This window comes from Eschrichtius robustus, chromosome 5 (genome assembly GCF_028021215.1).
Source record: "Eschrichtius robustus isolate mEscRob2 chromosome 5, mEscRob2.pri, whole genome shotgun sequence".
NCBI classification, from domain to species: domain Eukaryota; kingdom Metazoa; phylum Chordata; class Mammalia; order Artiodactyla; family Eschrichtiidae; genus Eschrichtius; species Eschrichtius robustus.
The window spans coordinates 52259026-52284092 of NC_090828.1; the positions used below are offsets into that span (position 1 = coordinate 52259026).

General features: G+C 38.7%; 1 protein-coding gene across 1 annotated transcript in view; it reads left to right on the forward strand.

The window, feature by feature from the left end:
- Positions 1-1392: 1392 nt before the first annotated feature.
- The window catches only part of CERKL (ceramide kinase like), a 139574-nt gene continuing 115899 nt past the window's right edge, over positions 1393-25067 (forward strand). Inside the window, exon 1 of the mRNA XM_068543679.1 lies at positions 1393-1630. Coding sequence (XP_068399780.1) covers positions 1393-1630 — 238 coding nt within the window. The remainder of the gene's footprint in view (positions 1631-25067) is intronic.

The following is a 25067-nucleotide window of genomic DNA, read 5'->3' on the forward strand; positions in this document are numbered from 1 at the left end:
GACTTTGCAGTGTGACGAGGGGTGAGGACAGAAAGAGAAGTGGTTGCCTATCAGAAGTCACTGGTTAGGCACTAGCATAGTGGAACTCGATTCACAACTCTATGAATTTAATTTCCTCTCCCTAACTTTTTCTCAATACAATTATTCTGGCCTTATGTATATAAAAAATAAGCCTGCTGATTTACTTCCCACTCTGGCTCCTCCTCCAGAGAACTCACTTTCACAACTTGTCAGCTCCCTGTTAATACACTGCTTAAAGCAGCGACACTCGGTTCTGGCTGAACATTGCAATCACCTGGAGAGCTTTAAAAACTCCTGAAGTCTGGTCCCATCCCCCAGAGATTCCAATTGCATTGTCTTTGAGTGTAGCCTGGGCATCTGGCTTATAAACAAACTCCCCAGGTAACTCTAATGGGATTGAGAACCATTGGCCTCCAGACTCTGTGCTTTCCAAATTAACAGCTAATTTCATGAATCTCAGCTATCGCGAGAAAGTGAAGGATTGACCACCCACCCCCCCTACGCCCGCCCCGGCCCGGGCTCTCTCCATTTCCAGGTAACGCTGCATTAGCCTTAAGGAGAACAAGCCTTGCTTCTTGTGATCTCTCTCCAGGGAAGGTCAGATCCAGGTAGAGACAAGACTGCAGAGGAGATATCTTGGGGGAAAGTAGGACCCTTAATACTTACAGCATGGAGGCACCTTCCTTTAACATTAAATTTGTCAGAACGAAAATTTGTCTGTGTAAACCAGGGACTAGTCTTTGGCTTCCTCTCAGAGCTTTTGGGAACTGAGTTCTCTATTACCAGCTGCATACAGATCAGCTAACTATTGGGGGCACGCAAGCAAGGTTATAAAGCACGACCTCTGCGCTCCAGGAAAGCCCGCTGGAAAGAAGGTGGAAAAACAGAGGGTTATACCCTTGCAAATCAAAGTGCGTTCTGAGGATCAGCGGCATTACCTGGGAGCTTCCTAGAAACAAGTGTCGGGGGCCTCATCCCAGATTTGTTCAATGAGAATCTGCATTCTAACAAGATGCCCAGGGGTGAGTATGCAAGTCAGTGTTTGAGAAGCGCTGGCCTATATTTTGGCGGGTAACGCAGTGCGCAGAATCTCAAGCCACTGTAGGGACTAGGTGGAGAGAGCCACTTATTCCTCTTCCTGGACTGGGGTCTTTTTGTAGTGAGTGGCAGAGGCAGGAGGCTGGCGGGCCAAGGTGTTGGACTAGGTCAGGGCGGCTCCGCCTGCGCGCCCCGCCTCTCTTGGGTCTCTGCCCCGCGCGCGGTTGCTGTGGCAGCGCCGGACGCAGCCAGAGCCGCGGCTGACGCGGTCTCCACCTCCTCCCCCAAAGGCCTCCCCGGACCCCTGGCTCGGCCCCAGCCGGTGGCTCCACCATGCCCCGGGGGAGGCGCGGCGGCCGGGTGAGCGCCCTGGAGGGCTGCCGGGAGGAGGAGGCGCCCTCGGCTGCGGACGCCGTGCCCTCGGTGCTGTGGGCGTCCGGGCAGCAGCCGGAGGCAGCGGCCGAGCTGATTCTGCTCCGGGGCATCTTCGAGATCGGGAGGGACAGCTGCGACGTGGTGCTGAGCGAGCGGGCCCTGAGGTGGCAGCCCATCCAGCCCGAGCGCCCCACAGGTGAGTGGTCCCAATTAGAAGGTCCCGGCGCCTTCGCCCCCCCCCGCCCCCCCCGCGGCGCCTTCGCCCCCCCCCCCCCCTCGCGGCGCCTCCGCCCCCCGCGGCGCCGCCTCGCTCCCCCGGCCCCACACCCTCCTCCCGGCGCAGTCCCTCCGCCCTCCGCAAGCTCCGCCTCTGCCACAGCGGGCTACCGCGTCCAGAAGCCGCCGCCTCCTCCCTCCCGACAGGGGGGAGAACCCGAGCCGCCCCCAGGGGCCTCCCGCTACCTGTCCCCTCCCAGCTGGCTTTCCGCCTGGGGTGCCATCCCGGGACCTGCGTCACACTCCGCTTCTGCTCTGTGACTCCGAAAAAAGAATTGAGCCCCGCAAGGGGAGGTGTTTTCCAGATGCGGGAAGGTCACTTACTCCTCCCCTCCAAGTTGAAGTTTTACTCCGTCAACTTCTGACGGTAACGCTGAAAGTATAATTATGCATTTTACCGAGTATACCTACACGTGGGTTCCGAATCCAACTCTCATTTTACTGACTTCTGAAAGTTTCACCCCAACTTTTGGTCTCTCTGGACTTTTCCATCCCTCACATTCCTTGCCATTGTCTAGAATCAAGTCTAAAAGTCAGTCTAGAAACTTTTGGTGTTTAATAATGACTTTAGAATCATCTTGTTGTTTACGTGCATTTGCCTTTTGACCTAAACCTTTATTTAGAAAGTGTTATGATTCTGTACAATAGAACTATTTTCAGTCTTAGAGATGATTAAGGGGAAAACCTTGGGATGTGGTACACGTCCCCTCTAAATGCTAACTTACGAAATTTTAAAAAATGCCTTCCCCTGTTGGAAAACAAGACACAATGCGCTGTTTACCTTAAAGAATAGAAAAATGTCACTGTTTTCAAGTTTCGTGTACAAAAATCTAGCAAAACAGACTAGTCAGGGACCCAGTGCTGGTTCTGAGTGGGAATTCTGCTTCTGCTGCAGGTGTCCTGCTGGCCCACTTAACTAAAACTGCCTTTGACTTTAATTAAAAATGTTTTCAGGTGTGTTGAAAACCAAGGTGTGGAGTATTTTCTAGAACCTTTGAGTTAAAAGCTAGGGATATGGACATAGAGTTATTCTGTTTAGTTTTTAAGTCTGTTTGAATTTGGGGACATAGAAGTTTACCATTAGAGTTTAAATTGGCCTGCAAGAGTCGATTTAACCTACAATGAAGCTGAAATACTATAGGAATAAAATGAGACATTGTGCAACGAGAGGTATTCAAATCAGTGTTGCAATACTGGTACAGGAAAAGTCAAATAATGGCATGAAAACAAGAAATGCTCTTTTATATACTGAGCGGTGATGGAGGAAAAATAGGCTTAATTAGCATTCCTGGCTGTAGAGTTTAAAAAGACATCCCGACAGTTATAACTCTAAAGGTTGCAAGTGTTGATCTTTAATTTTGACCTAAAACACTTTGGTTTTCTTTTCCTTCATTTAGATATACCACCCTTTCTTTGTAACTAACACCTAGTATGCAAACCACTTTGGGCCCCGAAAATTGGAGGTCCAGAAGCCTAGCACCTTAGTAAGCACTTCTATTTGTAGAAGGAACCAAGAGATGTTTTACTTAGTAGAATAATAAGAGTGGGAAAAGAAAAGGAGATATTGAGAGAGATGTTTAAATGTGAGAAATACTCTCTGATGTGGAATTAGCTTGGATGTGCGTGGTGAAAGACAAATGAAATTGGTACAGAAAATGGAGGGAAAACTACATTAAGGTTGCCATACTTGGGAGGACGTGGTGTGGGAGGATGTATGTAGTGGAGGAGACCACGTCTATTGCTCCTTGGCCAGTGTCTGGGTGTTCCAGGAAAGGGTAGGGGTGGGGTCGGATTGCTGGGCATTATTAGATCATATGAGATGTTTGCAAGACCACTCAGTTTTTAAACCTCATAGTGCCTTAGTAGCTGTTTTGTTTTTTGGTTTTTTTTTAAAAATAGGCTTTATTTTTAGAGCAGTTTTAGGTTCACAGCAAAATTAAGCAGAAAGTGCACATACCCTCTGCTCCCCACACATGCATAGCCTCCCCCATTATAAATATTTCCCACCAAGGTGGTACCTTTGTTAAAACTGATGAACATTGACACATCATTATCATCCGGAGTCCATAGTTTACATTAGGGTTCACTCTTGGTGTTCTGCATTCTGTGGGTTTTGGTTTATTTATAATGACATGTAGTAGGATTCTCCAGAGAAATAGAACCTTGAAAAAAATACACAGTACAATATATATTTGAGGAGATTTATTATGGGAATTGGAGATGATGGGATTATGGAGGCTGAGATATGCCACTCTATGCCATCTGCAAAGTGAAGAACCAGGAAAGCTGGTTGTATAATTCAGACCAAATCTGAAGGCCTGAGAACTGGGGGGAACTGATGGTGTAGCTCCCAGAGACGGGATCTACATGAGAAGAGGGAAGATGTTCAGGACATCTGTTTTGTTTACTCTCAGCACTTTGAAGAGTGCCTGACATAAACATTTGTTACATGAATGAATTTGTTAACTGGTCTCATGAACTTCAGTTTTGTCCTTGGCATTATAATCTGATTACTACACTGCTACTTAATAGTGACTTCTCATCACCTGTAAGAGTATCGCCCTCCCCTTTTGTTAAAGCATTAGAACTCTTTTTACAAAACATTCTTCAGCTAATGTTGGCCTACTTCTCCATTGTTAGCATCATGGTGAGAAGGTTCCATCTTGCTCAGCTGTAAGATGGAAAAAGAAAACAATCTATGACCAGGGCATAGATTGACCAGTATGTCACATCTGGAAGCAAACTGTATACACAAAAGGGCATCATCCATTCAGAAAATATCTTCTTTATTGCCTGCTATGGTGCCTAATGATCTTTCTATTGGAATCTCAAATTACAGTCATTTTACTTGTGGAATCGTATGAGTTTATTCATGTTAATTACCAAGTTATCTCTCTGTGCTCTAGGAAAGAGCGAAACCGTGAAGAAATGGGAGAGGGGTCAGATGAGGATTTTAAGGCCAAATGAGAAAGGTCAGGCACGTCTGGGTCCTGGGACCCTGTCTAGGCAGAGCAGGCCACAGTGTTGTTAGCCCCCTACATGGTGCCTGGGACCAGGCGTAAGGTGTCAAAAATTGAGAAGAGACTCAGAAAGGGGGTATGGGCAGATGCCATAGACCAATATGTGTATTTTGTCATTTAGCCCTTAGCTTGTTACTGGATCAGATATTTTCAAAGTTCAACATTTTCAAAATTATCACTGATGGCCTGTTGGCATTGTTCTAAATCTCAACCGAGGACAGACTTCTAGGAACGTGCGCTTATCAAGTGGTAAACTTCTATTTGAAACATTAGATGGAAGCAGAAGGTACAAGCATTTTTGTGTATCCCCAATGCAGAATCTGCTTACTGTACTGTGAGGCCTGGTTATGAGATTTTCCCATAAAGGAAAAGCTACTGATAGGGAGAGTCAGTAATGCATAGCATTAGTCTATGTTAAGCTCTTATTTTAGTACACTTAAGAATGATTAATTTAGGGATCTCTATGACTGGAATGCCAAGTGCCCACAAGTCTCTGTTATCTCACACTGGGCACCTTTATCATTTACTAATGAATAGCACCTTGAAGTATGAAAAGCACTACAGGATCCTTTACAGGCTCCCCACTCTGGCCGTCTGTAATCTCCCATCTGGTGTAGGAAGGGTTTCAGGAGTGGGCACCAAGGGGCCTGAGGTCTTGTCTACAACTAACGGGTGTAACTGACTTAAGGCAAGTCATTTAACTGCTCTGAGTGACAGTTTATTCTCTGCAAAATGAGGCATTTATAGATCATTATATGATCTCTAAGAACCATCAACTCTGTGAAGTTGCATTTTAAAGAAAATACCTATTTTTATAGACTTTTGGTGTTAGGACATCATAATAAACCTGAGTAAAGTTTTAATGATCAGCTGCCAGGTGTGTGTGGAAGACTTGTAGTTTACACCAAAGCTTCACAGCCCTAATGAATTTCTAATTAGAAGAACCGCATGGGAATTACGGGCCAAGTTTCTTGCTTCCCTTCCCTAGCTTCAAGACACAATAATGAGAGGTGGGCAGTCACCTCAGCACAGGTTCTGTCGTTGGAAAGGAAGAAACCACTTTCTGATAGAAAATAGTGGGATAAGGCTAGTCATGAGCAGATTTTTCATGATGGACAAAAGGACTAGCTTATCCTTTCTTCAATTTCATTTCCTGTACCCTCTTATTAAATTTCAGGGCAAGGATCTTACAATATGTTTGATTAGCATGAGAATGTTATGTTTTAAATATTTTTTAAAATACGGTGAAGGTTTCAAATCTTAGTTATGGTTTATAATTCTCTTATTCTTAGACTTACTACCTCAGGTTACACCATTTCATGTTGTGTTTTTTTCAAAGGGTTATTCCTACCACGACTTTGAGCTCAGCTTAATTAGAGCAGTAACCAGAAAAACCTGAAAAAGCTGGGCTTCAAAATAAGGTCTTGAAAGTGTTTCTTTTATAAGGGAGTTCATGATTTTCTTGTCCTTTAAGTTTATATAGACATTCATTTGCTGGAGACTTTGCAACGTGAAAGGTAATGTGGAAAAATGTGAAAATGAGAAAAAAAAACCAATCAATTTTAAAACAACAAGAGTTAGTGATTACATGGGACTTAGCAGAGCTGGGTGCATTCTAAGTATTAATCTGCCTAAGCTGTTTGGGAACAGATGTATGTGAAACAGATCCCAGGCTTCTGTTGTGTAGATCCAAAGTGAGACATCTGTCGGTAAACCGTTGGTCAGAAATAATGGAAGCAGGGGTTAAACCCCAAAATGACCCATTACTCATGTGAATTATTGAAGGACTACTTACTCAGTAAAACATGATGCTTTGATTCACCAGTCTACATATGAAGAAGAAAAATACTTCTTTAAACAAATTATTAGTGTATTCCTAAGCTGTCAAATTTGAAGGAATTTTTAAAAGCTGGGTACAAAAAAATCAAGCTTAACAAGCAACTGCATGTAATGATTATAAAGTTTTTAAATGCTTTGACAGGTCTGTTATCCTACTGTATAAATACTGTATAAAGCTCATATTGTATAAAAATTAGCTTTTTCTTAAATTGGTCCACACAGGAAAACAAAATATAGAATGAATCTCTAAGCATGGCTGTTTAAACTCTCTGCACTAATGGAATGCTCTGTATCTGCTCTGTCCAATACAGTTGCCACCAGCCACTTGGGGCACCTGAGGACCTGAAATATGGCTAGTGTGACCGAGGAACTGAATTTTAAATTTTATTTAATTTTAATAAATTTAATAGCCATATGCAGCTAGTGGCGATCGTGTTGGACAACGTAGCTCTAATGCATAGACACATGAAGCGTTGAAAATGTTTATTCCCTTTATTCCCAGGCATTGGTTTGCATCTTTATAGTAAGGTACAGTTTTCAGTAATTAATCTCAACATAGAACTGATATGACCATATAATCTGAGCTGCCGATTTAAAGATAAAACAACTGAGTCCAGAGATGCCCAAGTGGCAGAACCCTTTAACATACTTTGTGAGTACAAAAACATGCTTTTGTTATTGTGAATTAATTGGCTGACAGTAAAATTGAAGTCTTGTCTGTTAAAACCATAGCCTTATTCCTCACGGTCATGATTTATTTAAACTAAAATTTGGCAAAAAATCTGTTTCTTACTATAAGGATAGTAAATTTGAAATAACTGTCCTAGCCTGCGTACCTTGACCCCATGAAAGTCTGCATCCCAGTGTTGTTCATAAATATATCATAGCCATGTGGCACCATCTGAAGACAAACACTTTTAAAAACTGGTCTACTTTTGTGTCCCCTTCCTCTCGGTCTCCTCCACGTGGGGGTATTTGAGGCTGCAACTGGCACAAAAAATATCCTCCTAGAAATGGGGAATGGTACTTGCATTGAAGGCAAGGGCCGTACAAACTGCAAATCAGATAAACTGGATCAAGGTCGGTAGAGGCTGATCCAGATGGCATCCGCCATAGCAGGAGGACCTGAAGTGAACTGCAGAAGTCTGAACATGATGGAGCTAAAGAACCAAAGAGCCACGGCAGCAGATAATAGGGATCGACAGATAGGTTGGGTACACAGGAGGATGCTATTGCCTAGACTGGACATTTTTGTGCCCTCTGTAACTTGGGAAATTACATCCTTGTTTAAAGGGCCAGGGATGTAGAATATAGAATTCATTGTGATCTCAGTACTAGAATGCTCATTTTGAACCTTATTGCTAATCCTGCCTAGTCCATTAGTTGACTAGGTTATTAGATTACATTTCAAATATTGACAAATCTACAAACATCATCAAAGTCCTCAGCATAGACCTCTCTCTAATTCCTTCCATATGACTGTATTCCTGCCCGAGTTTTAGAAGTACTATGCCAGTGATGGGGGTAGTGTATGCTGAGCAAGTGAGTTCTGGTCGTGTATGTGGTGGGCAAAGGGGAGAAACTCTTGGTAGCCATGGCTTTTTATATGCTCTTGTGTTTTCCAAGATCAGTAAGTGATGAGTTAATAGGGAAAGTAGGGAGGGAAATGGAGTTTGAAGGAAATTAAACCTTCTGCTGACTTTTGGCATGTGAACCAGAAGTCGAGGACCCTTAGTATAATGGATGCCAGAATCCAGAGACAAGCAGGCGGGCAGGTATGCGTATATTAAAAAACATTTGGCGTAGTGCTATGGACTTATGGTAAGCCTACAGATAAGTCTAAAATAATGTACCAGCTGGCATCGGGGAATTCCTATGTACATTCCAAGATTGTCATCAGAAACAGTGTTCTGGAAACTACTGCTGCTGCTATGCATTGGTGTCCGGTGTTTGGCTGAAAATAGTGCATGTTTATTGATATTTACCCTGCCAGGTCCTATGCTAAGCGTCTTATCTTGTTTAATCTTCCCAACAAGACTATGTAGTCCAGATAGGATTTTTATTCCTAGGGCCCAGAGATGACCTTCCTTGTCCAGGGTCATGCTAGTAATGGAGTTGCTGGGATTCCAAGCCAAGCAGCCTGACTCCAGTGTCTACACTGTACCCAGGAGGTTATTCTGTTTCCTCAGTCCAGTAAGAAAGAGTTCTCCCTAATGCCTTCAAGAGTCTGTGTGATGTCCGAGTTACTGACGGTGTGGCATCATGGTCCAAACCAAAACAATAAACCTTTTTTTTTTAATGGTAAAACATTAAAAGTTTTATTTTCATATCTAGAATAAGAATTAGATAGTAGTGCCTACCATCTCCACTATTAATATTGCTCTAGAAATAGCACATGAAATTTGACATGAGAAATGATAATTTAAGGGGTAAATCAAGATAATAAACCTTAATACAACAAAATCACCTGACTTCTTTCAGGCCTTCATGACAGTTCCACTGTAGAGAGCATGTTCCACTTCTCTTGCCACTTCTGCTTCCTGAGTAAATGACCAAATGGGACAGACAAAGTTTTTTAAACCCAATATTTTTATTGTGGGAAACACCAAACATACCCAAATGTAGAAAGAATAATATAATAAGCCTCCATGTTCAACCCAATGAGTGGTGAGGCTCTATGTGACACGCTGAGTTTAAACAGTTTTCAAGACCAGTCTTATTCCATCTATGCCCTACCCAGTTCCCTCTATCTGGAATAATTGGGAGCAATTCCTAGACATCATATAATGGCACCTATAAACATCTTACATGTATCTCTAGGAGATAAGGATTAAAAAAATAGAGTACACAATATGATACCCAGTATAGTCACTATACCGCTATTCCAATTTAAAATAATCCTCTGTATCCTTAAGTATTCAGTTAGTGTTCATTGTCTCCTGATTGTTTCTTTCTCTTTTTTATATAAATCAACGCTTAAATAAGGTCCATATTGCAGTTGGTTGCTATGTCTTTTATATCTTCGAATCCACAGATTCCTCTCCATTTTTTATTTTTTCCTTATAACTTATTTTCTGAACAAACTGGGTTGTCTGGACTGTAGTTTTTCATAGGAAAATGAAAGGTTTGTTGGGGGCGAATGTCTGTGAAAGATAAAAGGGGCAGGAAGCAGGTTGGGAGGGATAACCTTCAGACTGTGATGCCAGTCTGACACCTGTAAAGAGGGGTTGAAGCAGGCAGGGTCAGGGAGAACCTCAGTCTATGGTGCTCATCTGATAAAGTCTTTGCTTACCTATGGTGAGAGCTTGGGAGAAAAGATTGCTCATTAGGAGTCCTGTCTTAGGCAGAAATGGCCAAATCTAGTTGTGTTCAGTCATAGACTGGGGGCTGCCTGGGAAGAGTGAAGTTGAGGTGGATCCTAAAGGCACCAGTATCTGGAGGCTGTCAGCTAACTGCATTCATTGCAGCAGAAAAGCAAGTTCTCCAAGGGAGAAATCACAGCAGCCACAGTGACCAATAACGTTTATTATTATCATTATGAGCTCAGTTATTTAAATATATTAAATATATTTCAATTCACAGCAATGACTGTTCTTACTAATTCTCAAGCTGCCCCAATTCTGGATTTTTGGACCAATGGGAACCCCTTCAGGCTGACTTCTGAGACCTTTTGACATTCTCTCAGCTGTCTCTATTAGCTTCTTTGCTTTCTGGAATGGCAAGATATTCCAGGCTCATCTTGGACATTTTATGCCTATCATCCAGGAAGCCTAATTTTTAAAACTGACTAATGGTATTTAGAGACCACAATTTGAGCACCTGTGTGCTCATTGCTAGAACTTCCCTTATATGGTCTTGTTTCCTAGGTTTTTCTAAAAGCAGAGCTAGGAAGTATGTCTTTTTGTTCCTAAAGAAAAAAATGCACCATGGAATCATGCTGTTATTTCCAGTAAAAGTTCAAGACTGAAAGGTTTTTACTTCGTCTTCTTGCTCCTACCCTTAAAATCCTGTGTTCTGACTGCAACAGTATCATTACTGATTTGCCTTATCCTGCAATAAATGTACATCACAGGATACCAACACCAATGCCACCATCAATAATATAATTAATCAGAACCATTTAAGATCATTCTGTAATATTTTGTTGTAGCTCTTAGGGACATACCACTTAGAGTATATGCTATGTGTAGTCAAATTACTATGTCTTAAAGACACTTGGAATCATTCCTATCTGTGATGTTATGCCTCCAACTCAATATGCAGAATTATTTGTTTCATTTTTGCTTTTATTTTTGGGCATTGCTCTTTTTAATCCAATTTTGTTTTGTAATTATGTAAAATATTTATATGGTTCCAAAATCAAATCCGCTAAACAAGCTATATTCTGGGAAGTATAATTTTTATCTGTGCCCCTTCTACCCTTTTTCTTCCTTCCTATTATTGGTAAGCCTTTTAAATTTTTTTGGTTTATTCTTATATAGCGAACATGTACATATATTATTATCCTTATCTCACCCCTACCCATCTTCTTAAGTGCTTGGTAGTGTACCATATATACTTTTTGCGCTTTGATTTCTTTTTGAATTAACAGTATACCTGGTATATCACTTGATAGAGGTATATAGCGAGAGTCATCATTTCTTTTTATATCTGCACAGTAATCTATTGTGTACTATAGTTTATTGAACCATCTTTCTATAGGAAGACTTGGGTTGTTTCCAGTCATTTTTGCTATTGCAAATAGTGGTGAACAAAAAAAACCTTGTCACGTCTTTTTTTTAGTATATTTTTGGAATAAATTACTAAAATTTATTTTGGAATAAACTACTAAAATCCTAGAAGTGGGATTGTTGACTCAAAGAATAAATATCTATATAATTTTTAAATAGACTTACTTATTAGAGCAGTTTTAGGTTCACAGCAAAATTGAGTGAAAGGTACAGAGGTTTCCCATCTACTTTCTGCCTATATAATTTTGCTAAATATTTCCAAGTTCCCTCAAAAGGATTGTGCTGTTTTGCTTTTCTTTTGTCATTGTATGAGGGTACCTGTTTCTGTGCAGTTTCTTCAAAAGAGTATATTTTCAGACCTTGTTTTAAAAAACCAATCTGAGATAAGAAATGATATCTCGGCATAATTTTAACTTGTATTTTCCTCTTTAAATAATTCACTTTTTTAGCTTATTCCTCCTAATATTAGGGAGCAACTATTATGTGCTAGGGTATCTGATAGGTTTCAGGGATGCTGCAATCAATTTGACACAATTTCTGCTTCAAAGTATTCACAATCTGCAGGGAGACTTATCAGCAAAATAACTAGGTAGTCTATTTTATGTGCAATTGAGGTATTACTTACAAGGCATTATAAAGAACCAAGGAAATGTAGTTAAAGGAGAAAATCATTTTGTCTGAGTGGGCTGGGGGGAGGTCAGGGAAAGCTGCAGAGAGGTGTGAGGGGAAACTTGAATGTGGGCCTTGAAGCATGATTAGGAGTTGGCAGCACAAAAGAATAAGGAAACCATTATAAGAAAGTAATTTTTTGGAAAAATCAGGAAAGAATGCTTTGAACTTTGTGGAAAATAAGACCATAGCCTGTGGGGAGAGTGTATGTTAATGGGAGGAGATGACAGTCCTTTGCGTAAGTCAGTAGTTTGCGTAGGGCCTTGAATATCATGCCAGGAAGTTGGTGTCTTAAACTGATGGTTGAGTAAAGGGTGGCAAAGTCCGAGTGTCAGAGGATATCAAGTTTTTGTTTTTTAAAGTAAGTGAGTTTGGGTTTTAGAAAGACAACCATGGGGGTAGGATGGATTATAAATGGAGTCAATTTCAGTGGCCAGTACCCCAGAAGATCCAGGAGGTGGTGTGTATTTGGCAGGGAGAATGGAGAGGAGAGGTGAGGCCAGGCGCAAAGGGATATTGTCAAAGATAGAACCTGAAGGATGTGGGGTTTGAGGGAAAGGGAAGAAACAATGGTGAAGCTGAGATTTTTAGCTTGGACAATGGAATGGATAGTGGACACAGCTAAAATTGCTTCCTATTTTGCCAATCTAAGAATTATCTCACTCAAAATGTATTCTACCAAGAATCAAATAGGCCAAGGACTAGCAAAATGTCCAAACAGAAGGGAAATGGAAAGCTTGAAAAATGCATAAGCTTGAGAAATTGCTTTTGAAAGATTATAAGTTGAACCCTATCAAGTTTAAGATCTATGTTTTCCATGCGCCTCGGGCTCTCCTTCTGTGCCCTTTCTTACTAGGTTGGGGCTACTTTGGAAAAAAGAGTTTAAAGCTATTTTCAGAAAACACTATTCATTAAAAATTGGTAAATAAAGTTATGATCTTTGTACAACCATAATGTTTAGGTATTATTGAAATATAAAAAAAACAGTGAAATAATTTTAAATGTCAATTTTTATATGTATAAAAACTGTTTCTATATCATTTTAAACTAAAAAAAATTCATTTATTTCATGAAATCTTTTTGTCTAATGCAAATAATATTTGTTCCAAATTAAACTTTCAAGCTTAGTAAAATGTTACAAACACATAATTCAAAGTGTTTTCTAGTGCCCATCTGTGCAGGAAGAATAGGATCAATAAAATTGAACAACTGTTAGAGTATACTGGTTTCCTTATATTTTAGGCATGTTTTCATGTACTGAAAGTGTAAAGTCTAGATAGTATGTTTTGTTGTGGTTTTCATTATACAGATGAAAACTTGTTACAGTTGAAATCTTGGTGAATATAACGCATTTTTGAAGTCCCATTCATAGCCCACTTATTTTAGATAATATTTAAATATTTAAACTAAATAATGTGGATACATTTTTGTCATGAGATTTGATTTATAATACACTCATTTTAAAAGTAAAAATACATCCTTCTCTAAAAATCATTATTTCCATTTCTTTGAATTAGCATTTTTCATATTTTGGGGAAAAATATCTTGATATCCTAGCTTCTGAATGGAAGACAAATGTATCATTTTCCATATTGTTTGAATGTTTTATACTGGGACCAAACCTACTCTGTTATTGAGCTTCATGCCATGGAAACAGCTTATGGGGGAACCTCTTTTACTCAAATCTTCTTGGTACTTGAATACTTTGTTAGGTGCATACAGACTCACTTTGCATCCAATTCATCTGCATGGGAAGATATGTACATTGAAATTCTAAGTGCTTTTTCAAATCTAAATTTCCTAGAGCGCAGCATGAGTCCCAACAATGTAAAGCTATGAAATGCCTTTTCATTTTGACTTTTCAAAGACCTTCATTCATTAACATTTAATTAGCATCCGTTCGTTGTGTACATTGTATACTTCGGGGTGATAGGACTAGTAACAAGGAATATTCTAGAGGATCTTAGACTTCTGAGATTGAAGCTGATAATACACTTACTAAATTATGTGCTGCTTTACATTAAAAAGATTCAGCAGTTACCTATTTCTTTACTGAGTATAGGACACCAGGTTGAAACCATTGATTTTGAAGTGAAGAATTCTTGGTCGTATTCTAAACTAACCAAGTATTATCATTAGCTTTGAAAATAACAACTATCTTCAGTATTCTAGGGTAGACTGAAGAAAACCCATGTTGGAGGCCCGTAGAAAAACTTTAGTATTCTTATTTGGTTAATGTTCTGCCTTTATGAGAATCTCAATAAAATCAGTTAAATGGAAACTCGGAAAATTCAACATACTATCACGTTCAGTTTACTGTTAAATAAAATTATGCCCTGGATATAACCTTCTAATTTTATTTTTTTACCTTAATGAAAGCACTGGTCATTATTGCTGCCACTGATGCTCTTTTGTCTGCACATACTGTTGCAACATAATGTGTTGTGCATTTGATACGGATATTACCATATTGCCATAAGGAGCTGCTATTATTTTAGACACCAACTGATTCCATGATAGTGTCAGATTTCTTTAACATATGCTTATGTTTTTGTACAAATGACCCCAAGAAACATCTGCTAGTTTTGTGGTGATATCTACAGTTTCTTTTTTAGAATTTGACCTGTCAGTCACTTTTTTTTTTTTTTGTCAGTCACTTTTTAATGTGAAATCTACAGTATTTCATTAGAATAAGCTCATTTTCTGTTTTTTTATTACTGATATTAATTAACAACATTTTGACTCAGCTTTATGACATAATTCAGAAAGTAATTGAACTGCCTGTGCACATTATTTTAAAAATCTCTTTTCATGATTGTGTCACTGATACTTTAAAATAGAAAAGTGCCCTTTTAATGGATCCTTTAGCAGCCGAAATTTTAGGTCCCAAATTGCTTTCTAATGGTTCTGAAATTATTCTTTCAATTTTACAAAAGTGTGCAGTAGTTGTGGTGTATCATTGGTCAGTTCATATCCTTTGCTAATTGCTGATCTTCAATGGATGTGTAAGGACAGACAAAGGAAAAGAAAATGAACTTTCAATAAAGTTGTGAAATCTTTCCTCTAGGAGATTGGAAAAACTTTAAAGCCAATGATTATGTTACGGGTGGGATCCCTTCTTTTACTTGCTTTGGTATGACCTTGACTAAGAAGCAATGGTCACAGATTCCCATTGTCTGGCATTTTCTTTCCTGCTTTCCTCTCTGTTTCCTCAAATGTCTTTCTTAAGTCATAGCTACCTATTCAAAGAAAGCAATGTGACCATGTACTCATGGTACTTAAACAAAACTGGAACATCAACAAAATGAAAAACAGGACTTTGAATAGCAATATCTGTCCATCTTTTCCAATGGAAAATATATAAATAGATTTTTCCAACTCCTTTTATTGTATCAGAGGACATTGTCTATAAAATTTTGTATTACCTACATACTTGATACCAACTCTAAACCCAATAAAGTAAATATACATGAGGTATAGTCCTTAATCTTGCCTACGTTATTAAGATAATAGAACACTCAGTTTTATTTTCTACTCATCTGCTTTCTATGTATCAGCTGTTGCACTCCTTCAGACTCTAAGCATGTCATCATTTATATCTCCATGCTCATTCAGTAGCCCTTGCTGCTCTTATTCTCTCTTTGTCCCTTGGGTAACTTATGTCATTAGGACAACCTTCTGTCTCCTGCTTACCATCTCTTGGCTGAAACTGAGCTGATGCCCTTGCCAGGTACCTTAGGTGCTGGACCTGCTGGGGTTCAGCTTTGGCCTTGGTGATGTCTGTGTGCCTTCCATGCCAAAACTCAATTCTGTGAGGGGTGACAGGATGACTGAAAGCTTTAGTTTCAGTGATAAAGCCCACATGAGGCTGTATTGAGTACCTAAATAGCTTTCTCTTAGGTCGGAAATAGGAGAACCAGGAGCCTCAATGTCCCTTGAGAAAGAAAGATTTCCCTCAGCCTTCTGGGCTCAACACTGAACCATTTAAGTGGGTTAGTGGGCTGGACCCAAAGGGGGTGTAATTTCCTCAAATAGTGTTTTAGTTTTGCTCTGTGTATCATGGGAGTAGAACCAACTAAGGGAAGTCCCTAATGACTTTTCTTGCCTCTTGTAGGGCAGACCATTTATTTTAAGTCATGGCTTCTTACCCCTCTAACACCTCTACCCTATGCAAGGCTCTGGAGGAAGCATGGGGATGGGGGAAGACATTCATGAAAAGGGTTTTCAGGTACTGGGTATATCTGGAGTCCTATTTGAAGGATAAAGACTATTTAGCAATTATTATTTTAATACTTATCACTGCCTATACTTTTTGTTGTTAGTTTTTAGTACAGAGAATTTTGTCATGCTATCAACGGTGGAGTGGAGCGGGAAACAAAATGAAGTCTATTTTCATTAACTTCGTCTGGTGTCTGGTATGATATCATGAACAGGTGGGCTCATAATTGTTTACTTGATGCTCTTTTTAAGAAGTCAATTATATCATGGGAAATTGAAGAATAGCAAAATTAATTTGTTGAAGCATTCTTTAGGAAATCTTGCATGCATGTTCACTAGAGAAACATGGGGTTTCTCCCTTAAAGGACAAGGCTTTGTTTTGTTTCTAATAAGACACACTCTTTATAATTAAAACAAAATCCCAGTGTTAAGGGATTACTGTTTTAAATAATTGGATTTCTTTCCTTTGTTTGCCTGATCCCTGTATATGAGAATAAATCTAATGGTGTCTTCGGCTAATACATATTTCCAAATTAAATAGTTCTGTTAACCACTGAATTTTAATAATGCCTCTCAAAGTTTACAGATGATAATATAGAAACCAATGTAATATCAGGAACTTATTTTAGATTTGGGAAAGGCAAAGATACAGAAACTAATTAAGAACAACAGAAGCTGTGGAAACTTTCTTTTTAAATGATGATATATTGATATTCACAATAAATTATTAAAAAATATAAATAAACTATTTGTATAATTTTATTTAACTCTGCCATCAAAATACTAAATTCAGTACCACGTATGTTTAATTTCAGACAAATGCTTTCATGAAATGGTATTTTAATGCCCTGAAGATGGTTTAGCTTAAAAATGGTTAGGGTTAAAATGATATAGGAGAAAAGCAAAATGTAAATGTCTAGTTGTCACTTTTAGAAAAATTCCCAGAATAAGCTCTGTCCCCCTTTCTTTCTCTTCTCTTTTTGATTTCCATACTCCAGAGCCCTTTTCTGAGACTCTTAAATCATGTGTGAGTGCAGGAGAGGACAAGCATTAGGGTGAGTGGTAAGAAGGGGGAGCATTTTGCTTGGGGCAAACTTTTCCTCCATATGGGACCTTCGTAAAGCCCTCCCTCAGCCCCTTAAATCAGAACTTGAGCTCCCAGGCAAGAGCTGTGTTAGGAGCAGCATTAGCAGGAGACTGGGGGTGTGGCTGGGGGTGGGGAGGTGTGGTGGTAGATGAAGGGCCATTTTTCTAGTTGGTCACTTTTGGACTTTGGTGAACCTTTTCAAACTGACCTGCTTCTCCACTTAATCCTGAGTCAGTCTTGACCCTTAACTTTTCAGGTGTAGCCATGCTGGGTCCTCCTAAGTTTTGAAGCTCAGGGAGGAAGTGTTTCTAGTTCCAGTACAGACTTTTAAAGAACCAGTGGGAGCAAAAATGTCAAGGACTCTTGAGAGATTTTGTATTTGATCCCGTATGAAGGCAAAATGAAAAATATTGTAAATGGCACTTTCAAATCTTACACAAGTTTCTCAGTTACCCTCATCTGTCGTTTCTGGGCTGCACTGCATCCCTTGCTATTCTGATTAATTCCCACCTAAAATAATTTAGTGTCCTCCTAATATAACTCTAGCATTCTAATTAATGATAACCTAAGTAATTATTTAAAGTTTTTTCTCCATTTGGCATTCAATAGTCTTTAGTGTTCACATTTGGAAATACTGAAACCTGGAAGGGAAAAAAGGAAAATGATTCATTTCTCTGTTTGCCATACTTTGCTTGATGTTGTGATAAGACAAAAGGTCACCACCCGGTGTAGAAAATTTAGATTCTATAGAGGAAATGAAAACTTAGGACAAGTTAAAGAAGGAAGGTATATTAGTCTACTAGGGCTGACATAACAAAATACCACAGATGAGGTGGCTTAAACAGCAGAAATTTACTTTTTTCTCACAGTTCTGGAGGCTAGAAGTCCAAGATTAAGGTGCTGTCAGAGTTGACTTCTGGTGAGGCCTCGCTTCCTTAGCTTATGGACGGCCACCTTCTCACTGTGCCCTCACACAGCCTTTCTTCTGTGCACACATGGAGACAGAGATCTCTGGTGTTTCTTCCTTTTCTTATAAGGACACCAGTCCTATCAGACTAGGGACCACCCTTATGACCTAATTTAAACTTAATTAGTCCTTAAAGGCCCAAATATAGTCACCCTGGGGGTTAGAGTTCAGCATATGAATTTTGGAGAGACACAGTTCAGTCCAAAACAAGTGGATTTACTGTAATACTCCTTTAGCTAAATCTTTTCCAATCCTGAAAGTGGGTTTTACCCCCTCCCCCCAAATTCCTGTTAACAGGTGAGGGTTTTTTGGTTTGTTTCTTTTTGATTTTTAATATAATAGTTAATGTATGGTTGATTACATCAAATTATATATAACGCTAGGAAATAAGAATTGTTAGAAAAGTCAAGTGAGCTAAAACATATTAAAATGATTTGGAAAAAAATTTTTTTTTAACATTTTAAGTAGGTTTCCTCAACTCTAAATCTGTATGAACTTGGCATATCTAATCGGTCTAAATGCAGGCCAAATAGCAATCTTAGTTATATAATAGTAAGCGCAGATCTCAAAGATTGTTAAATACATCTGAATACACTGATACTCATGAGTTTGCTTGTCCTAAAATTTTCTGAAAACATGATGAACTCATAACTTCAATATTTTTGTCTATGACTGCAAATGTTTGGTGAGAGATGACTGTGTTGGATTTTTTTCCCCCGTTTATTAAGGGCTTATTTCAGGTTTCAGTACTGAAATTAGTGTTCATTTTGTACCTTCCTGGTAAATCTTGCCAATAAATATTTGCATATTTGGAAGTTCTTAGGACTATCATATTATTGGGCAACCTTAAAAGGCCACGCAGAGAAGTGATTTGGGTCGATATTACTCTGCTTTATTTAAGTCTGAACAATTCACTTTTGTGGTACAATCAGAGTACTGACCTACATTTGAAAGTGCAATGCTGTTCTGTTATCTAAATCCACTGTGCTATGAAAGGGTGAAATACAAAAAAGAGGTCACCATTATTATTTTCTCTGTTGTCCTGGAGTAAGGGGGTTTGTTTTTGGTTAGATGGTCTGCTTCTGAAAGATATCTGAAGTAGAAACTTCACTAGGATTCCTATATGAAATCATAGGAAACATAAATTGAAAAATGATACAATAACCATGTTAACATTTTAGCTAAATGAGGGCTGAAATGAGTTAATTCTATTTGGAAATATTTAAATTAGAATTAGCTTTTACTTTTGATAAATACTGCCTTTTTAAAAAAAATTTCTGCTGAATCTTTAAGCTTTTAATACTTCAGCCATTCTCCTAAAATAGGTATAGAAGCGTGTCCTTACCTTGGTTTGGTAAGCCTCTGAACATGCAAAGCAACAGATGTTATACCCAGCGTAATTATATGTATCCTGGAAACACATCTTTATAGAGTGGGATTGGTCCTTGGGAAAACAAAAATTTGGCAAACAAAGGGCATTAAACTGCTGATCTCAGCACTAATTACCTGGGATAGATTATAATAATCTTGTATAGGTAGTAACTGCATGCATGTATTGGAAAAATAATGTAATTGTAAAAATACATTACAAGGAAATTGAACTTGTGTCAATTTTAGCTCATCTATCCCCTTAAAGAGCAGAAGAAGACCTCACTTTTATTTTTTAGAAAGTTCTTTCAACAACTTTTTGGAAAATGTTTCGAAGAGTCCAAATCCTAATATACTAAGGCTTTTGAGCATGTCTCTGTAGGTTACTGCCTTTGTTTTTTTAATATAATGTCCACTGAAAATAGAGCGTTTTAAACAAATGGATGGATCCCTGATCTTCAAGCGTCCTAGTATCTCTGAATACACTGGGCACTGTGAGAGCACAGTTACTTGAACCAACAACCGTACTAAAGCAGTGGTTTCTGTAATTTTGATCTCTTCATTCCAAGGGCATCTTAAAACACCTTCTCTTCCCTCCCCAATAGATAAAACAAAGCAGAGCTCATTAGGTTCGTGTCATAGAAGGTCTAGAATCATCTAGAGGTCAGTTTGAGAAGCACTGTATAAACCATTGCTTAAATAGGGAGCTACAAAGTTGTGGAAGTTCTTACAGAAATTTCTGAAGTTGATGGTGTCAGTTTTTGGAGTCTGAAGTTTTTAAATAAGAGTTTGTTGATAGTCATGGTCTAAACAGCAAGTTATCAGCAAGATCATCTAAATGTAGGGTTGTTTACATTTTTTTTTCCCAAAAAGAGTTTGAACACAAATGAAGCCTTCAGGACAAGACATTATAGTTTGAGAATATTCTGGAATAATTATGCTATGGGTTTTATTTTCTGTATCTTAGGTTATTAGCATGTATTTTTGTTGCCGTAGATGTGCTTACAGATAGGTCATCACTTAGTCTAAAATTCTTAGCAACTCCTTCACCCGTAAACTGTTGCTGTGGAATGGTTTTCAAATCTGTTGAGGAACTGAAATGGTGAATAAGGAGAATGTAACGTTCGGAGCTGGTGTGTTCTCACACCATCTAGTGTTTCAGTACTCAGGGCAGTGATGTGTACAGCCTTTCCTGCCAGTAATAGAGTGTGCTAAGATTTTCCTCCTCAGCACAGTCTGTGCATTTCCATAACAAAATCCAGGATCCAAAGAAAATACCACACGGTGATGAAACCAGGTGATTGTGATCAAATTTCTGTTCCACACTACATCATCATTAGTGTTTGTCAGAAACATTGTTGTCCCATCCTGGGGTGGAACTGATGAAGAACTTGCATTGTGAGTGGGGCACATAAACCCTTTCAGGATGAATACAAACTGAACTTGATATATTTCCCAAAATATTTGGGAAAATATTTGTGCCTAGCTAGAATCAGAGTAGTAGTGACATGTGAGTCAACTTCTGGTAATTTTCTCCTTTTATTATTATTTCTTTTTTTTTCCCCTTTCTTTTCGCTTAATTTGAAAGACTTTTAAGTCAACTAATAGGAACAACAATCTTATTTCTCATGGGATAAAGCCACTATAAATTGAGCATTTCATTTGAGACCAATGTGTGGATACATAATGAACCAGTTAAAAGATGTTCTGTCTTGATTATGTGATGAAAGTCTACATAAGTCTTACTATTATTTCTAATTTATCTTCCTTATATTGTCTATATTCTCTCAATTCCTACTTTTCTCCTCCTAACCTATTCCATAAATTTCTTAGTAGACCCTTTGTAACAAGGGAGGTGTTTCCAAGTCTGCTTTAGGGAAGGCAATCAGGATGCCCCCCTAATATTAGGAGCTACCTTTATAAATTCAAAACAAGCCCGGAGCATTTTTGTATTCTAAGTGTACGGAAGAGGTCTCCTCTAATCATTCCTGCCTAGTACCATTCTGTCACACGTGCTACTTTCATGGTTTATCTAGTTCAGCTACTGGTATGGTGACTGCAAGATTTGTTGAATTAGTTCAGGTAATAATAATAACAGTGGTAAACACTTATATAGCACATTGTACGTGCCAGGAACTGTTACCAGAATCTTACATATTAACTCATTAAATCTTCACAACAATCCTCAGAGGTAAGGGCTATTATAATCCCCATTTTCTAGATGAGAAAACTGCAAAAAAAGAGTTTAACTTCTCCAAGGTCACACAGGTAGTAAGAGGCAGAGCCTAGATTCCAGCCCCTTTTCTAAGAGGCCATACCTTTTTTTTTTTTTTTTTTAGGTTGGATAATACCAAATTCTTTTTTTAAAAATTTTTATTGGAGTATACAGTGTTGTGTTTCAATGGAGTTACAATGTTGTGTTAGTTTCTGCCTGTACAGCAAAGTGAATCAGCTATACGTATATCTATATCCCCTCTTTTTTGGATTTCCTTCCCATTTAGGTCACCACAGAGCATTGAGTAGAGTTCCCTGAGCTATACAGTAGGTTCTCCTTAGTTATCTATTTTATATAAGAAGCCATAGCTTTTAATCACTTATCTCTGCTGCTTCTCTTTGGGACCTTTTTCTTAACAAAACCTGAAGTGCTGCTTCTGAAACTTGGAGTTTCAGAAAGACAGCAGAAGATATGCTGAAGTGTGAACCTATGCTATGGAATGAACCATATCTTCTCAAAGCCTAATTATAAAGCACATAATAATATTGTTGTAATAACAAGGTGGTTCTTTGCAAGTTCTTCTAGTCTGTAGAACAGGGGAAAAGAGTATGAGCTTTAAAGTTCAGTCTTACGCTCTGCCATTGACATCTGTCATTGATAAGCCCCTTCACCTCTCTGAGGATCTGTTTGGTCTTCTCTAAAATCAAGAAACAGGAATGCTGTCTCCTTTCATTGTCACCATAACCTGAAGATAATTTATGGTTAAATGAGATGGAGTATCTGATTTAGTGCCTAGCTCAGCAGGCATGTCATCTGGCTTTCAATTGCCTGTGTTTCTGTGCCGTGCCATTTACAGTAAAAAACTGACTGCTTCCTTGCCAGGAATACATATGAAACATATTTTCATTCCATTAATGGAATATATGTATAGTAAGGTAATTTGGCAAATATGTAAAGAAAAGCTTTACTACTTAGTATTAGCTTTATACCTACTGATAACTTGGGAAGGAGCTGAGCTTCTGAACACAATATTTTCCTCTTTAGTCAGCCATTCTTAGATGCTTAATAGAAGTTAATGAAGGAAGGGAAGCAGTTGGAATAGAGAACTAATTTCAGGCAAGTAAAAACTACAGCTTTAAAATTTTTTTTTTCCTGATTATACATATAAATTGTACTTGTAGAAATTTAGCTAATATAGAAGAGTATGTAAAAGAAAATATAAACAAAAGCACACTTTTCAGAGGGAAATTTAGTTCTAATTTCACCTTTTAATGCAGGACTATTTTTTAAAAGAGGCCTATAGTATTGATACATCTGAATGAATCTGAATCTATGTTGAGAAGGCGCTCTGGGTAGAAACCAGAAAGACGAAACAGATTGGGTAGTTGTTTCTTAAAATCTCTGATGGGTTCCAGTATCCTTTTGTGAAGGAATAATTTGGAAATATGAATCTGGTGAAGTTCCACAAGATGGCTAGTACCCGCTGTGCTTCCATTCCCCAATATACTGAACCACTAGAGGGAAAGACCATATCTAATCATCCTTAAATCTGCAATATTGAGGTCAGAAAACACCTAAATATAGTAGGCACTTAAATTTTGGAACCAGATACATTATTAATGGGAGATACATTTCTTGTCTCCACAATTTATAAAGCAAGATGATCTCCAAATAATCTTCAGAATACTAGGGGAAAATGCCAGCTATAAGAATAGTTCCTCAAAGTGAAAAATTCAGTTATTCTAATATCACCATTCTATGTGGAAAGCTCGGGAAGATAAAATGGCTCCCAGCCTGTGAAGGTCCCTGGCACCTGGTCCTGGCTGGACATCCCCGATGCCAAGAGCGGAGCCAGATACTAGCTGTCTGCTGAAAATCAGAGGGTGACTTCAGTGGTCCTAAGACCAGGCGACTCATCTCTGCCTCCTTTGTCCTTCTCGGATTTCTGTAAGGATTTCACCTCCGAACCCTCAAGAACTGCTTTCCTTTTCAACATGGTTGTACCAAAAAATATGAGAAAGTATCCAGAGCTCCTTTCTGAAATATTTTACAGAGCATATTTACTCTGTTAGGCTTATTAGAAGTGTCGATTCTCAGTAGGGTTGATAAGCAGGCAGCGAGTTTGATAGAATGGGAGAGGCCAGGCCCCTCGGAGGAGCCCCGGTTCACCAGCCCTGTCCGTTGTCCTGTACAGTTAGGCATGTGGCACCTGGTGGGTCACTGACCTGATGCAGGACCCCAAGGGCTGCTGTTCTCTTTCCTTCATGTGCTTCGCAAACCTCTTTTTTGTTCGTGTTACTTCACTGCTTTGGTTTTCTTGATTTTTGTCTTTATATCAATATTCACTTCTAGTTCTGCAGTTTCTCTTTCACTGTTTTTCTTTTTTTCTCTCTTACTCCTCACTCTTTCCCATTTTGAACATTCAAAGACCCATCAAGAAAAACAACAGGAGAGGAGAGTCAAACACCAGTAAAATGAGATATTATAGTAGTAACTTACTATTGAGAGTGATTGAAAGATGGGTTTTTTGAGCCATACTATATGTTAGAATTTGGGCTTCGCCACTTCCTATGTAACTGTGGGGCAAGCTATTTAAGCTCTAAGCTCATCTCTCCTTGCCTCCCACCAGCCTGTAAAATGGGATATAGTAATAGTGCCCAGCTTACAGTGCTGTTGAGTTTTCAGTGATATAATAAATCTCAACTTCTTTTCACTAGCCTGGAATGGAATTTTTGTCTATTATTAATATTTATTTAACAACTATCGTAGCATTTTAGAGTTGAAAGAAACTTTTGTATTGAATATTTGTCATCTTCCTCACTGAAGGGTAAGTTCCTGCTTTTTTCACCACTGTTTCTTTCACAACTAGAGTTGTGTCCAGCAAATTAGTACTCAATACATATTTGTTGACTGACTGACTGAGTGAATGAATCTATTCCAATTCCCTTATTTTAGGAATGAGCTATCAAGCTCAAAAGTTAACGGCATTTGCCTCAAGATTGGTGACAGAGCTAGAGCTGAAACAAAGGTCTCCTAACTCCCACACCAGTCTCCTTTCTGAGAAGATGATGTCATTTTCTCAATACTTATTTTATATGATAAATTCATAGGAAGCTGTATAGTACTATAAGAGGATGTGCTTTGATAATCAGACATGCTTGGATAAAATTCTAGCATTCTTATTAAAATCATTGGCACACTGCTTATCTTCCACATCCTCATCTGTAAAGTGAGAAAATTTCTA